Source organism: Muntiacus reevesi, chromosome X (assembly GCF_963930625.1).
Source record: "Muntiacus reevesi chromosome X, mMunRee1.1, whole genome shotgun sequence".
NCBI lineage: Eukaryota > Metazoa > Chordata > Mammalia > Artiodactyla > Cervidae > Muntiacus > Muntiacus reevesi.
In genome coordinates, this window is record NC_089271.1 from 51,237,252 (window position 1) to 51,253,249 (window position 15,998).

Consider the following 15,998-nt stretch of genomic DNA (forward strand, 5'->3'; position numbering starts at 1 on the left):
AGGCAATGCCAAAGTGTCAGGAAGCATTTAACAAGAGGCTTCCTGTGTGCTGTTTTGGATCTGTCAGGAAATCTCTGGCTCTTATTGATTCCTGAATATTCAGGAATTAAGAGGAGAGGCACACCTTTCCCGGGGCTGAGGAATCTAGGCATTTCTCATTACAGTGATAAGTACCCTCTTCCTTCTTATGAAAAGGTGATCGTTTGCAACTCTCTCTTTGATAGGGATCATCTTATGCTTTTGTAAGTCTGGAATTTTAATCTTTATCTTTGCTGAGAATAACCACCTTGTAAGACAGTATATATGCCCATGCCATGTTGATTAAAACACCTTTGCTCCATCAGAGCTTTGGTCCCCGCGTCTTTCTTTCTTTCTTTCTATTCTTCCTGTCTTTCTCTCTCTCTCTCTCTCTCCCTCTGTTTCTGGCTAATTCCTTGGAGCGCGGAGGCCCGCTGAGCTCACTTTCTCGCCTTGGCTTCTAAGACCCTCTCGAGAAGGCGCACTGTGCCGTCACCCACTCGAGAGGGCGCCCGATGCCTACGTGCAGCAGCGCGAGCCCTAAGAAGAGGACTTGATTCGCTTTCTGCGTAAACCAGGGGATATCAGCCTCTTTCTCTCTCTAATTCTCCAGACCACCAGGTTCCGGTCCATTAAAGGACCAACAAGTGCTATCAGTCTCTTTCTCTCTCTTACTTTCTTATCGTCGACTCCGGACCACCAGGCTCCGGTCCACTAAAGGACCAACACCAAAGAATGTGCAAACCACTGCACAGTTGCACTCATCTCCCACGCTACCAAAGTAATGCTCAAAATCTCAAAGCCAGGCTTCAGTTGCACGTGAACCATGAACTTCCAGATGTTCAAGCTGGATTTAGAAAAGGCAGACCAACAAGAGATCAAATTGCAACATCCGTTGGATCATAGCAAAAGCAAGTATTCCAGAAAAACATCTACTTCTGCTTTATTGACTATGCTAAAGCCTTTGACTGTGTGGATCACAACTAATGGAAAATTCTTCAAGAGATGTGAATAGCAGACCCCTGGCCTGCTTCCTGGGAAATCTGTATGCAGGTCGAGAAGCAACAGTTAGAACTAGACATGGAAGAACAGACTGGCTCCAAATTGGGAAAGGAGTACGTCAAAACTGTATACTGTCACCCTGCTTATTTAACTTCTATGCAGACTACATCATGGGAAATGCCAAGCTTGATGAAGCACAAACTGGAATCAAGATTGCCGGGAGAAATATCAATAACTTCAGATGCGCAAATTACACCACCCTTAAGGCAGAAATCAAAGAGAAACTAGAGAGCCTCTTGATGAAAGTGGAAAAGGAGAGTGAAAAAGCTGGCTTAAAACTCAGCATCCAAAGAATGAAGTTCATGGCATCCTGTCCCATCTCTTCATGGCATATAGAAGGGGAAACAATGGAAGCAGTGAGAGACTTTATTTCTTGGGCTCCAAAATCACTGCAGATGGTGACTGAAGCCATAAAATTCAAAGACCTTGCTCTTTCGAAGAAAAGCTATGACAATCCAAGAGAGCATATTAAAAATCAGAGACATTACTTTGCCCACAGAGGTCCATCTAGTCAAAGCTATGGCTTTTCCAGTAGTCATGTATGGATGTGAGAGTTGGACCATAAAGAGAGCTGAGGGGCAGAGAATTGATGCCTTTGAACTGTGGTGTTGGAGAAGACTCTTGATAGTTCCTTGGACTGCCAGGAGATCCAACCAGTCCATCCTAAAGGAAATGAATCCCGAATATTCATTGGAAGGACTGATGCTGCAGCTGCAGCTCCAATACATTGGCCACCTGATGTGAATAACTGACTCATTAGAAAAGACCCTGTTGCTGGGAGAGGTTGAAGGCTGTAGGAGAAGGGGACAACAGAGGATGAGATGGTTGGATGGCATCACCAACTAGATGGACATGAGTCTTAGCAAGCTCCCAGAGTGGGTGATGGACAGGGAAGTCTGGTGTGCTGCAGTCCATGGGGTCACAAAAGTTGGACAGGACTGAGCAAATGAGCTGTCCTGATACTGTTAGTAAACATGTATGAAGGATAGTCTTGGTTTTGAAATTAATACCATTGTAGATACATTTCTGCATCTAAATCTTTGTGCATCTACATGATTGATTTCTAGAAACTGAAGTCTTGGGTCAGGGTGTAAGGAAAGATATTTAATGACTTAGGAGGCGATAGTTGGCACACTTGGTCCTGGTGAGAAACCTGCCTCTTCTAAGTTTCACACAATCATATCAGTTACAGATACACAGCTTGTGGCCATAGAAATGTGCTCCTTGGGTGTCCCATAGGGTGTGACCCCCAGCTGAAGTGTGGGTGTTTTCAGGCCGGTGGATCTGATCTCTACAACGATTCTGACTTCACAGACCAAGCTCCTTCCCAATAAAAGCAGGAAATAACCAAGTTTTTAACGAGTTATCATTAATTCATGTATTTGGTTTTTTGCATCCATTGCTTTCCCAGTGTCTTTATGGGGCCTTTAAGAATCCCTGAAGTAAAATGTCCAGGTATGACTCTATAAATTTAGGTCAGAGGAGATATAGAGAGAATGAACAAAGTCAGCACCAGGATCTATTTTGACTGTAGATATTTGTGCCTGATAGTCCTGCAGAGTAAATAAAGTTGAGCTATTAGTTTCTTTCTTACCTTCCTATTAGATGCAGCTGGAAAAGAAATGCAGTAATTTGTGAGATTTACATTGGTCACAGGTACAAAATATGCCAATTCTTCCAGGGTAGATGTTTCCTGATAATTGAATTTCAGATACATGTTTGATCTCCTTATGGAGTGTAGCCGAGTTAACCTTGTACCTTACCATCTAAATCAGGACACTTTAGAATGGGAAAGGGGCATCATTAGTAACTGTGGTGGGGGACTTCCTTCCTGGCGGTCCAGTACTTAGGACTCTGTGGGCTCACTGCTGAGGATCTGGGTTCAACCCCTGGTCAGGGAACTAAGACCTCACAAGCTGTGCAATGCAGCCATTAATAATAGTAATAATGGTTATACCAAACAACAGGTGTAAACTGGACAAGGGGTCGGCCGAATGAAAAAGACAGAGTGGTATCGACAGTAATCTTGTCAAAAGTGTATTATAGTAAGATCTGCCACAGCCGTCTTCTAGACAATGGTTCTCACATATATACGTATCTCACATATTCTCTATCCATTCATTTGTCTATGTAGCCCTCATTTATAGTAAAGAACAACTATTAGTGCATGAACACTGAATTTCAGAAATCTCAATTGTATTTTCTCCTACAAAATGTTATTTTATATTAAGTATTTAGTAACAGGCATACTATGTTTTATACTAAGGTTAAAACTCATTACAGACTTCGCAGGTGGCACAGTGGCTAAGAATCCGCTTGCCAACACAGGGGACACAGGGGACATAGGTTTGATTGCTGGTCCAGAAAGATTCCTGGAGTAGGAGTAGGGGGGTGTTTGGATCTGAGTAGAGAGATCTATGGTATTTATAGTGCCACGGTGTTACCCTCAGTTTATTGCACAGGAGCAAGACAGAGAAATTATCTTCTAAGACATACAACTATGTGAGAGGGTGGAAATTTAGGATGGAACAGTCCCCCTTCTGAGATGTACCACCGGATGATTTGAGGAATGGGGAAGTCAGAGAGGTTCACAAGCTACCAATGATAAGATAGCATTAGAGAAGAATGGGAAGTTGGCAGAGTGGTCATGAGGGAGTTCAGGGAATTTCACATTCAGTACATACAGAGGATTTCCTTCCAGTAAGAACATTCAGGTGTACTATGAGGTGTGACTCCTGGGTAAAGATTTTCCCACAGTCACTGCATTCATAAGGTTTTTCACCAGTATGAATTCTCTGATATGTAATCAAGACTGACTTTTAAGAGAAGGCCTCTCCACATTCAGTTTTGATGTGCAATCAAGTGGGTCTTCTGGATAAAAGGCTGCCTACATTCAGTGCATATGCAGGGTTTCACTCCTGTATGAATTCTCTGATGCAAACTCACTGTTGACTGATGAGTGAAACTCTCATCCCATTCATTGCATTCATAGGGTTTTCCCACAGAATCAGCTGGGCAAAGAGGTGTGGCTTCTGAGTGAAGACCTTTCCACATTCACTGCATACATAGGCTACCTTCCCAGTAAGAAATTTTCACTGAGGAATGTGTTCTTATTTCTGGCTGAGGGCTTTCCCACACTGATTAGGTTCACAGAATTTCTCATTTAGATGAGAATTAACATAGAAAAAGGAATCAGTAAATTTTGACTACACCCAATAATCGTCTCAAGGTTTTTCTTATGTTACTTCTATTAGTACTTGTAAGTTTAACCTATACTTCAAACAGTTTCCAAATGAATCACCTTTAAGGGGTTGTTCTTATGAACTAACTATGGGCTCATATCAGTTATTTTTCCAGTGTACTTACATTCACAGTCTCTATACCTATTCAATGTGTTCTTATTGATGAAAGCAACATGACACAAAGGTCTCTTTTGGTTTTCCTTATATTTATCAGGTCATCATGTTGTCACCATTTTTATTTAAAGTGAATAATCATTTTAATTAAAAAGAAACAATGAATAATGCCTCTTGAATTCATCCAGTTTCTCATTGTGAAATGAAGCTTTTACGGTTATTTACTGTATGGTTTCAATCTCAGGTTTCTCTCTTAAAAGGAGAAAAAGAAGGCAAAATTCAAACTTAGAACAGTTAGACAAATATAGAGGAGCTACATGCATCCGATCCAGGTTGGACACAGGGAAAGCAGATGATGATGAGGAGGAGGATGATGATGATAGAAAACACTCCTATGGTTCTTTATTTATGCTATGTACTTATAGTTTTGAGGACATGCCAGGCACTGTTCTGTATGACACAGAAGTATATACACACATGAACTCATTTAATTCTCTCAGAAACCATATGAGCTAGATACTATTATACATTACTTAAAAGAGGAAACTAAAGCCCAGAACAAGTAAATAATATTCTCAAGATGATACGGGTCATATGCAGGAGAGAATAAAACAAGGCAGCATGTCTCCACTTACATAGACTCTCTGATACCCATTTGGGGGCTTTCCTGGTGGCTCAGACGATAAAGAATTCACCTGCTAATGCAGGAGACACAAGAGACACGGGTTCCATCCCTGGGTCGGAAAGATCCCCTGGAGAAGGGAATGGCAACCCACTCCAGCATTGTTGCCTGGGAAATCCCATAGACAGAGCAGCCAGGTGGGCTACAGTCCACGGGGTCACAAAGAGTCGGACACGACTGAGTGACTAAACACACACCTACATAGTACCCATGTAGTTCTTCCAACAGCTCAGCTTTACCTTAAGCAACGTACCAACTCACCTGGAAGGGAAAATCACTGATGCTTTGTACAGAAGATGAAATACAATAGGTTTTTCTGAAAAAGTACAATAGGTTTTAATATGAAATAGAATGAAGAAGTTATGCTATTATCCCATTACACCAAAGTTTCAAATACTGAGCCTGATCGAATCATGAAATCCAGTTTGTTTTCCTCTTTTAGTTAGGCTAAAATAGTGAAATCTAGAACTTTTGTCTTATCCCTGCCAAACTTCACTTTTCTTTCACTCCTATGCTGTACTCTTTATATCCACAAGCCTCATTTCATTCATTCTATAGATCTTAAGCATCCTGATTTGTAGGTATGGATTGAGACTTTTCCCATCTTTCTACTTCATTTAGTATGTATGTACAAAATTCACTAAAGCCAGCAATATTTAGTTACAGCCAACACTATTCAATGTAAACAGCTAATGCCTGTGCTGAAAATAATTATCTTTAACAGTCTGAGCCCATAGACTGAGCCCATAGAGTCGTCTATGAATGTGAGTTTGTATTCTGCCAGTCATGAAAGTGAAAGTCGCTCAGTCGTGTCCAACTCTTTGCCACTCCATGGACTGGACAGTCCATGGAATTTTCTCGGCCTGAATACTGGAGTGGGTTGCCTTTTCCTTCTCCAGGGGATCTTCCAAACCAAGGGATTGAACCCAGGCCTCCCGCATTGCAGGCAGATTCTTTACCATCTGAGCCACAAAGGAAGCCAAAAAATACTGGAGTGGGTAGCCTATCCGATCTACAGAGGATCTTCCTGACCCAGGAATCAAGCTGCTGTCCCCTGCATTGCAAGTGGATTCTTTAACAACCAAGCTATGAGGGATGCCACTAGTCACGAATGTGTCCTCAAAATATCCAGCTTATTCCCCAATCCAACAATTATTCACAGACACTCCTTCCATTAATTTGGCTCTTTCTGCTCTTTGTGCCAGTTCAAAATATACATGTGATTCATAGGTCAGTTAAGAGCACTATGCTCTGAAAACCAATCTACAGTCTCACCACAACTTTAGGGAGTCATAATTTTCTCTGCATTTTAAAAGCAGACATTATCTATGCTGCCCACCTTGATGCTTTCTGAGTGAGAGTTGTCTGCTTCACTAGAGTGATTAATGAACAAGGCTGAATTCTTTTTTGTTTTCAAGCCATTTCTCCCCTTCCTACTAACAATCTGTTTCTTAAACTCTTTAACACGCTTAAAAGAAAAAAAACAAAAAACACTGAAACATCTCCAAAAACTATCAATGTCAGTACTTGAACTGGTTTCTCCATTATTCCACTAGAGAATTTAAGGATAAAATATTATTAATTTTGTATTCTTAAAGTTTTCTCATAGGTATAGAATAGAATGTAATCATGTACCACACAATCTAAAAGCATTATTTTTAAAGATGTATTTCTGGAAAGAAAGTACAAAATGATTAGCATTGGTAGGCCACAGGGAAGAGAACTGGCGAGTAGAGGTGAGAGTAAGATGTTTCAGTGCCTACTCTTTCACACATCTGAATTTCCACATTTGTCAATGTGTCATCTCTCCAAAAAGTTTAAATTAAAAGTTAAGATAAAGGGGGAAAGTTTTTATTTGCTCTGAGCTCTATGGGATGGTGGGGGTGAGAAAAGGAAAAGATTAGATAATGGAGTGATTAAGGACCCAATTTTATCGAACAGGTGAAGCCTGTATCTAAATAGAGTCTTAAAAAATCAATAGTTTAGACACAGAGAGAAATTTCCTATGCAGGAAGCTTTAAGAAAACTGGAGTTAAACATGAGTTGTGGAAGATACACAGATATACGTTTGAGTTGGCAATAAGGGGCCTGCTGACATTAAGAGGAAATTTTAATTATCATGTGCTACATAATAGGTGGTAACTGCTATTTTATTTCATAACGCTAGTACAAGATAAATGTCATGGTTTAGGTAATGAAACCTGTCAGTAGCACCTAAAATGAACTTGTCAAAAAATGGAATTAGTTATCCCATTAAGAACAGAATAATCCAATCAGGATACAATATGGACCTGATTTGTGGTGACATAGATGGGACTTAAAAGGGGGAGGGGGCATTTAAATAACACTTTCAAAAAGAGAAAAAAAGAGGAATTGCAGAGTGAAGAATATTGGAGAACAGTATCTGATTTGGGCAATGATGATTCCAGTTAATAATATATTTAGAAGGAAGGAATTGCACAGCTGTGAGAAATGTCACTCTACACAGGTAAATTTTGGTACTAAGGTACAGTCCTAATGCACGGACTAAAGGGATCACTATATGAGTCAGTACAATAGGAAAATAAAACGTGTTCAGAATGGATGGGAGACTCCCTTAAGGAAGGGAAGAGCAGAGGACAGTAGACAGGGCCCTTCAGCTAGAGGGGATGGAAGGGGAAAAGTTTGTAAAAAGAAAACAAGGTACTCACCAACAAGGAAAACACAAAATATCTACAGTAATAATGGATAGGACAATAAGAACAAGCACTTCACAGAATGGAATCCCATGTGGATAACAGGTACAATTAACATTCAAAGTAGTTGATTATAAGAGAAATTGAAACACCACAAAGTTAGCAGCTGAGGATGAGGTATAGGGTGATGAGCAAGAGTATAGGATCTGATGTCAGAGTTGAGATATGTAAAACAAAATGAGGTTGGCCTTAGATGACATTGAGAAGCTGGAGAGGAAATGGAAAGGGACTGGCAGGAGCAAGGGCGGAATTGGTTCTTTGCAAGGAAGCAGATCCTTGAAATCCAAATACAAAATGTCAAAAGCTATGGGGGGGGGGGGGGGACAGGTCAAAAGCAGCACAAAATAGTAGGAAGGAAAAAAATAACTAAGAAAGCAAGGTCCTGAGACGGTAGTGTGGCATATGGTCTAGACTACAGGGATGGGGGGAGAAGGGCAGGACACTCTCCTGCCAGAAAGCCAAAGAAGACAATGGGTACTGGCAAGGGTCATACCAGGAGATGGCATTTAAGTATTAAAGGGGATTCTGTCAACTCTACATAAGCAACTCTAAAAGTTCAGAGACTTTTTTTCAACAGAAACAGTTTATTTTTTCCCCAATTTTTTTTATTAGGTGGAGGCTAATTACTTTACAAAAGTGTAGTGGATTTTGCCATACATTGACATGAATCAGCCATGGATTTACATGTGTTCCCCATCCTAAACCCACCACCCACTTCCCTCCCCATACAGTTTTTAATGAATCTGTAAATCATAAAGCTCTCATTTCCAAATAAAAACAAATTCCAGATCATGTAGATGTTTATAGTGACTAGTTTATCTAAACATATATACAGGTTCAGTTGTAAGATGTTAACTAAAATTCTGTGACAAATATGCTTTTTCTTAAATACCAAGAATATTAGAGAATTAATGCAGAGTCCTGAGGATAATCTAGTAGTCACTAAGATTTTCTTCAGTCTTCACTTAAGAGGCTGTTATTTCTAGCACAGGTAAGCAGGCACAGTCTTTCATATGATCAAACACTGGACTCTTTGATTGCTACCATAAAAGCAGACTTGCAAACAAGTAGCCAATCACCTTTAGAATGTGTTAAGTGAACAACTTGCAAACCCCAGGGATGGATAAACACTCAGAATGCATTAACAACCACAGCAACTGCAATGAGACCTCTCAAAGCAGCCTAGTTCAAAATAAAGATTTTAAATAAAATTGGCATAGGCACAATTTCCCCACCCATTTGTGTGTGTGAAGCATTTAGTGAACTTTTCCACTCGAAAAAGTGAAACAGAAAACCAGATACCATGGTTCACTAACTACAGAGCCTTCAACTCAGGAGAGACTATCTCTGCTGACCAGGGCCAGTTTAGAGGGAAATGAATTTGGTGCTCCAGTCTTCTGCTCTGCGTCCTCTGTTCCTTGATTCATGCTTTGGAATCTTTCGCTTCACTTTTGGTTTTCTCAGATTGATTGCCTGGGGGGGCTGGGGGTTGGGCCTGCTGACCCTGCTCACTTGAAGAGGCAGCCTGCTGTTCTGCTTTCTGCTTTAACACTACCCAATCAAATGCATAGTCATATTGGTAATTCAGGGTCCTGAAAAGAAGGCGGAATAGCCGCCTCAGATACCTGTAATCCGGGGCTTCCTCAAAGGACAGCGCGCGACAATACTTTAAGTACATGGCAAATTGTATAGGAAAGCCGTTACATAAAACATCAATGGATGTGGCCATCTTCATTTCTCTAATCTTTTCAAATCTTTCCTTCATTGTTGCAGCCTGTAATCCTTCCCATGGCAGGCTGGCTCTATTAAAATACATCAAAACATATCCTAATGATTCCAAGTCATCTCGGCGACTCTGTTGGCCAACATGTGCACTGATGCTAGCATAGAGGGGTGTGCCAGTGAGCCTTTTACTTTTTCTGTAGGGTATGTGTTGCCCCGTCCTGGGGTCTCTGTACTTCTTGGCCAAACCAAAATCGATAAGGAATAACTGCTTCCACTGCTGCCCAGCACCCATTAGGAAGTTTTCTGGTTTAAGGTCTCTGTGTATCAGATTCTGTGTGTGCACATATTCGAGTCTACTGATCATCTGATCAGCTAACATAAGTACAGTTTTCATCGTGAACTTTCTCGAACAGAAATTGAAGAGGTCTTCAAGGCTGGGTCCCAGAAGATCCATGACTAGCACATTAGAGTCCGCATCCTGACCAGACCACCGTATCTGGGGGATGCCAACCCCACCTTGAAGAACATTATAGAGCTCCTTCTCATATACCAACCGGGGCTGACTCGCATCCTGTGACTCTAGTTTCACTGCCACTTCCTCCTGGTTGGTGAGGTCTATCGCCAAGTAAACGTCCCCGAAGGAGCCACACCCGATCTCCCGAACCAGTTTATATCTCCCTCCGACAACGGAATCGGCCTTGGGTCCGCTGCTGCTCGCCATCCTGAGAGAAAAAGATTGGGTTGGGTTTAAGCTCCGACACCTCTAAGGGGATGACGGACGCCCCTCAGGCTCGTCCACGGAGCAAGGCCGTGAAGGCAGGCAGGAAACAGGGAACGCTGGCTGTTTCTCAGCGTTACAGGGCCCAGAATCCGCCAAGGGGACCCTGACCACCGCTACTGTCAGATGTCTTTTCACCAGCCCACCGACCGTTGAGGGGGTTCTCACCGTTAGCCGGCTGAGCCTCTGGCTTCTGGCGACGACTTCGGGGGCTGGTAAAGGCGAGCCGTTAAGTTATGGCGGCGATACCACTGCCACCAGTGCCGCAGGCTCCCGCCAGGAGGCACCCGGGTGTCTGCGCCGACACTGCCACCTTGTAATAACGGCTGCAGCCAATACAAAGTGCCCCGAGTTCCAGGCGGGCGCTTCATGGTGCAGAGAACTCTGGGAAAGGAATCACGGGCGCTCTTAGAACCTTCAAGACAGGTTATCTTCAGAGTCTTTCGAAGGCATCAGCCTGTCCTAGAAAAACAGATCTACTCCACGTCCCCCAGCTACTCAGGTCACACATCTGAGCAGCCGTGATGTGGGCTTTCCTCCTCCCGTGTCCATGGGCCGTCTCCTTTCTCCAGCTTGAAGATGACCTCTGGTTTGGGAACTTGGTTCTCTGTGAATAGGACATGACACGGGATTGGGTCCAGTTAACTGGGTTTCAGGGCCTTTCAACCAGGCTCCTATTTGCTCTTCAGGAAAGTAATCCCATTTCCCTGGGAATAGAGTAATCAAGAAGTGTAAAAGGACTGAAGTATCTAGAGCAAATCAAAGAGGACACCATTACACACTTCAGATGCCCCAGAGCCTTCAGCTGCTGAGACTGCAAGCAGCCTCTCTGAGGCCCCTGGAAGGTGCAGAGGGCAGCCGTGCTTACTCACCCATTGCACACAGTTGACTGTAGGTCTCCAGTGTCGCCTCCATGGCTGATTCATGTCAATGTATGGCAAAAATCACTACAATATTGTAAACTAATTAGCCTCCAACTAATAAAAATAAATGAAAAAAAAAAAGCATAGACATTACTTTGTCCACAAAGGGCCACCTAGTGAAAGCTATGGTTTTTCCAGTAGTCATGTATGGATGTGAGAGTTGGAGTATAAAGAAAGCTGAGCGCCAAATAATTGATGCTTTTGAACTGTGGTGTTGGAGAAGACTCTTGAGAGTCCCTTAGACTTCAAGGAGATTCAACCAGTCTGATCTAAAGGAGATGAGTCCTGGGTTTTCATTCGAAGGACTGATGTTGAGGCTGAAACTCCAATATTTTGGCCACCTGATGGGAAGAGCTGACTTATTGGAAAAGACCCTGATGCTGGGAAAGATTGAGGGCAGGAGAAGGGGACGACAGGGGATGAGATGGTTGGATGGCATCACCAACTCAGTGGACATGGGTTTGGGTATACTCGAGAGTTGGTGATGGACAGTGAGGCCTGGTGTGCTGTGGTTCATGGGGTCGCAAAGAGTTGATCATGACTGAATGACTGAACTGAACTGAACTGAACACGTAATGTATAGAATGAAAAATCTAGTCATGAATTTCTGCCATCCATTGTACATAGCAGTCTTTCATTTAAAAAATAATAATTTTCATGTTATCTATTTTATACATACTGGTGTGTATACCTGATTCAGTTTGCTCTACTGCAGAAACTAACACAGCTGTGCAAAGCAACTATATTCCAACAGTAAATAAATAAATAAATAATGTGATGGAAAGGGGAAAAATAATTTTGTCCAGGATTTGATGTCTATTCTATTTTGTTGCTCATGTTAATGGGGAATTTGTGTTTTATTCTGTTTTGAAGGAGGCATGTACACTGTGTAAACATTTATTTATTTATTTATCATTGGCTGTGGTGGGGTCTTTGTTCCTGTGCATGGGCTTTCTCTAATTGTGGCAAGTGGGGCTACCATCCAGGTGCAATGCCAGCATGTCTCATTGCAGTGGTCTCTCCTGTTGCAGAGCACAGGCTCTGAAGCACACAGGCTTCAGCGGCTGGTGTGCATAGGCTCTGAGTTTGGCTCCTGGGTTGTAAAGTGCAGCCTCAGTCGTTTTAGTGCACAGGGTCACTTGAACGGGAGGCCTTTGTCTTGACAAGTGGACTCTTAACCATTGGACCACCAGGAAAGCCCAGCATCAACCCTTTTTTCTCAATTTACATAGCTCCCACTACTGCTGCCTTCAAAAATACAGGCATTTTCTCATGATGCCTTTTTCTGGGTCAATTTTAACTTAATTCCATAGTTGTTGGCAAATGTTCCATTCAGTTCAGTCACTCAGTCATGTCTGACTCTTTTGTGACCCCCATGGACTGCGGCACACCAGGCTTCCCTGTCCATCGCCAACTCCTGAAATTTGCACAAAATCATGTCCATCGAGTCGGTGATGCCACCTAACCATCTCATCCTCTGTCGGCTCCTTCTCTTCCTGCCTTCAATCTTGCCCAGCAACAGGGTCTTTTCTAGTGAGTCAGTTCTTTGCATCAGGTGGTGAAAGTATTGGAGTTTCAACTTCAGCATCAGTCCTTCCAATGAACATTCAGGAATCATTTCCTTTAGCATGGACTGGTTGGATCTCCTTGAAGTCCAGGGGACTCTCAAGAGTCTTCTCCAACATCACCGTTCAAAAGCATCATTTCTTCAGTGCTCTGCTTTCTTTAGAGTCCAACTCTCACATCCATACATGACTACTGGAAAAACCATAGCTTTGACTAGACAGATCTTAGTCGGCAAAGTAACGTCTCTGCCTTTCAATATGCTGTCTAGGTTGGTCATAGCTTTTCTTCCAAGGAGCAAGCATCTTTGAATTTCATGGCTGCAGGCAACATCTGCAGTGATTTTGGACCACAATAAAATAAAGCCTTTCACTGTTTCCATTGTTCCCCCATCTATTTGCCATGAAGTCATGGGGCCGGATGCCATGGTCTTACCTCTCTGAAAGTTGAGCTTTAAGCCAGCTTTTTCACAGTCCTCTTTCACTTTTATCAAGAGGCTCTTTAGTTCTTCACTTTCTGCCATAAGGGTGGTGTCACCTGCCTATCTGAGGTAATTGATGTTTCTCCCAGCAATGTTGTTTCCAGCTTGTGCTTCCTCCAGTTCAGCATTTCTCATGATGTACTCTGCATACAAGTTAAATAGGCAGGGTGATTATATACAGCCTTGTCGTACTCCTTTTGCGATTTGGAACCAGTCTGTTGTTCCATGTCCAGTACTAACCGCTGGTGCTTGACCTGCATACTGACATCTCAGGAGGCAGGTTAGGTGGTCTGGTATCCCCACCTCTTGAAGAATTTTCCACAGTTTGTTGTGATCCACACAGTCAAAGGCTTTGGTGTTGTCAATAAAGCAGAAGTAGATGTTTTCCTGGAACTCTCTTGCTTTCTCAAAGATCCAACGGATGTTGACAAGTTGATCTCTACTTCCTCTGCCTTTTCTAAAGCCAGCTTGAACATCTGGAAGTTCCCTGTTCATGGACAGTTGAAGCCTGGCTTGGAGAGTTTTGAGTATTACTTTGCTAGCGTGTGAGATGAGTACAACTGTGCGGCAGTTTGAACACTCTTTGGCATTGCCTTAATTTTGGAAGAGAATGACACCTGACCTTTTAAAGTCCTGTGGCAACTGCTGAGTTTTCCAAATGTGCTGGCATATGGAGTGAAGCACTTTTACAGCATCATCTTTTAGGATTTGAAATAGCTCAGCTGGAATTCCATCACCTCTACTAGCTTTGCTTGTAGTGATGCTTCCTAAGGCCCACTTGACTTCACTTTCCAGGATGTCTGACTCTAGGTGAGTGATCACACCATTGTGGTTATCTGGGTCACTAAGATCTTCTTTGTATAGATCTTCTGCATGTTCTTGCCACTTCTTCTTAATAGCTTTTGCTTTTGTTAGGTCCCTAACATTTCTGTCCTTTATTGTGCTCAGCTTTGCATGAAATGTTCCTTGGTATCTCTAATTTTCTTGAAGAGATCTCTAGTCTTCCCCATTCTGTTGCTTTCCTCTATTGCTTTGCATTGATCACTGAGGATGGCTTTCTTATCTCTCCTTGCTATTCTTTGTAACTGTGGCTTCAAATGAGTATATCTTTCCTTTTCTCTTTTGCCTTTAGCATCTCTTCTTTTCTCAGCTATTTGTAAGGGCTCCTCAGACAACTGTTTTGCCCTTTTTACATTTCTTTTTCTTGGGGATGCTCTTGATCACTGCCTCCTGTACAATGTCATAAACCTCCATCCATGATGTTTCAGGCACTCTATCAGATATAATCCTTAGAATCTCTATGTCACTTCCACTGTATAATCATAAGGAATTTGATTCAGGTCATAACCTAATGGTCTAGTGGTTTTCCCTAGTTTCTTCAATTTAAGTCTGAGTTTGGCAACCAGCAGTTTTGATCTGAGCCACAGTCAGCTCCCAGTCTTGTTTTTGCTGACTGTATAGAGCTTCTCCATCTTTGGCTGCAAAGAATATTATCAATCAAATTTCCGTATTGACCATCTGGTGATATCCATGTGAAGTCATCTCTTGTGTGGTTGGAGGAGGGTGTTTGCTATGACAAGTGAGTTCTCTTGGCAAAACTCTATTAGCCTTTGCCCTGCTTCATTTTTGTACTCCAAGGCCAAATGTGCCTGTTACTCCAGGTATTTCTTGACTTCCTGCTTTTGCATTCCAGTTCCCTATAATGAAAAGGACATCTTTCTTGGGTGTTAGTTCTAGAAAGTCCTGTAGGTCTTCATAGAACTGTTCAACTTCAGCTTCTTCAGCATTAGTGGTTGGTGACTAGATTTGGATTACTGTGATATTGAACGGTTGGCCTTTGAAACAAACAGAGATCATTCTGTTGCTTTGAGACTGCACCCAAACTCTGTATTTCGGACACTTTTGTTGACTATGAAGCCATGAAGAGGTGGAAAACGTACTCTGCCTGATTTCAACACATGGTCTATCTAGAAGAATGTTTCATGTGTCCCAAGAGCAGAATGCATGTTCATTCAAGAATGGGTGCAGTGTTCTTTAATATATGTCAACTTGATTGAGTGTTGTTGAAATTTCATAACACTTTCTTCATTTGTCTTCTACTTGTTCAACCAGGTATTTGTCATCTTGTTGGTGAAAACTGAAATGGAGATGTCAGAAATTTATATTTCTATGCAAAGGAACTAGAATACACAAAGCAGGGATTATCATGGAGGATTTCTATTATGTAATTTTAAGACTTACCTGAAATCTATGATAATTCAGACAGTGTGTTACTGATGTAAGTACAGACACATATATTAATGAAACAGAATAGAGGTCCAGAAACAGATTTGCACACATATGAACAACCAATTTATGAAAAAAGTGACAAAGTACTTCAATGTGGAAAAGGAAAGCCTTTTAAAAAAAAATGTGCTGGAACAAGTAGATAAACATTTTGGAAGAGAAAACAAACCATGACCCACACCGCACACCATATACAAAAATTAACTTAAGTGTTCACACCACACACACAAACACACACACACACACGCGCACAAAATAACTCTGTGGGATGATGAGTGTGCTGACAAACTTGATTGTGGTATGAAAAACAGACATACAGATCAATGGGACAGATGAGAAAATCCAGAAATATACCCACACATGGATGGTCAATTGACTTATACCAAAGG

The 15,998-nt window shown here is 42.0% G+C and overlaps 1 protein-coding gene across 1 annotated transcript; it reads right to left on the reverse strand.

Annotated features, from left to right (window-relative positions):
* Positions 1-9,276: 9,276 nt before the first annotated feature.
* Positions 9,277-10,299, reverse strand: LOC136154460 (casein kinase I-like). The gene has a single exon (XM_065916727.1). The coding sequence runs from the start codon at positions 10,297-10,299 to the stop codon at positions 9,277-9,279; it is 1,023 nt and encodes a 340-aa protein (XP_065772799.1).
* Between the last annotated feature and the right edge of the window lie 5,699 nt (positions 10,300-15,998).

Excerpts from the sequence above, each read along its gene's own strand:
- LOC136154460 (XM_065916727.1), bottom strand. The coding sequence starts at position 10,299 with ATGGCGAGCAGCAGCGGACCCAAGGCCGATTCCGTTGTCGGAGGGAGA.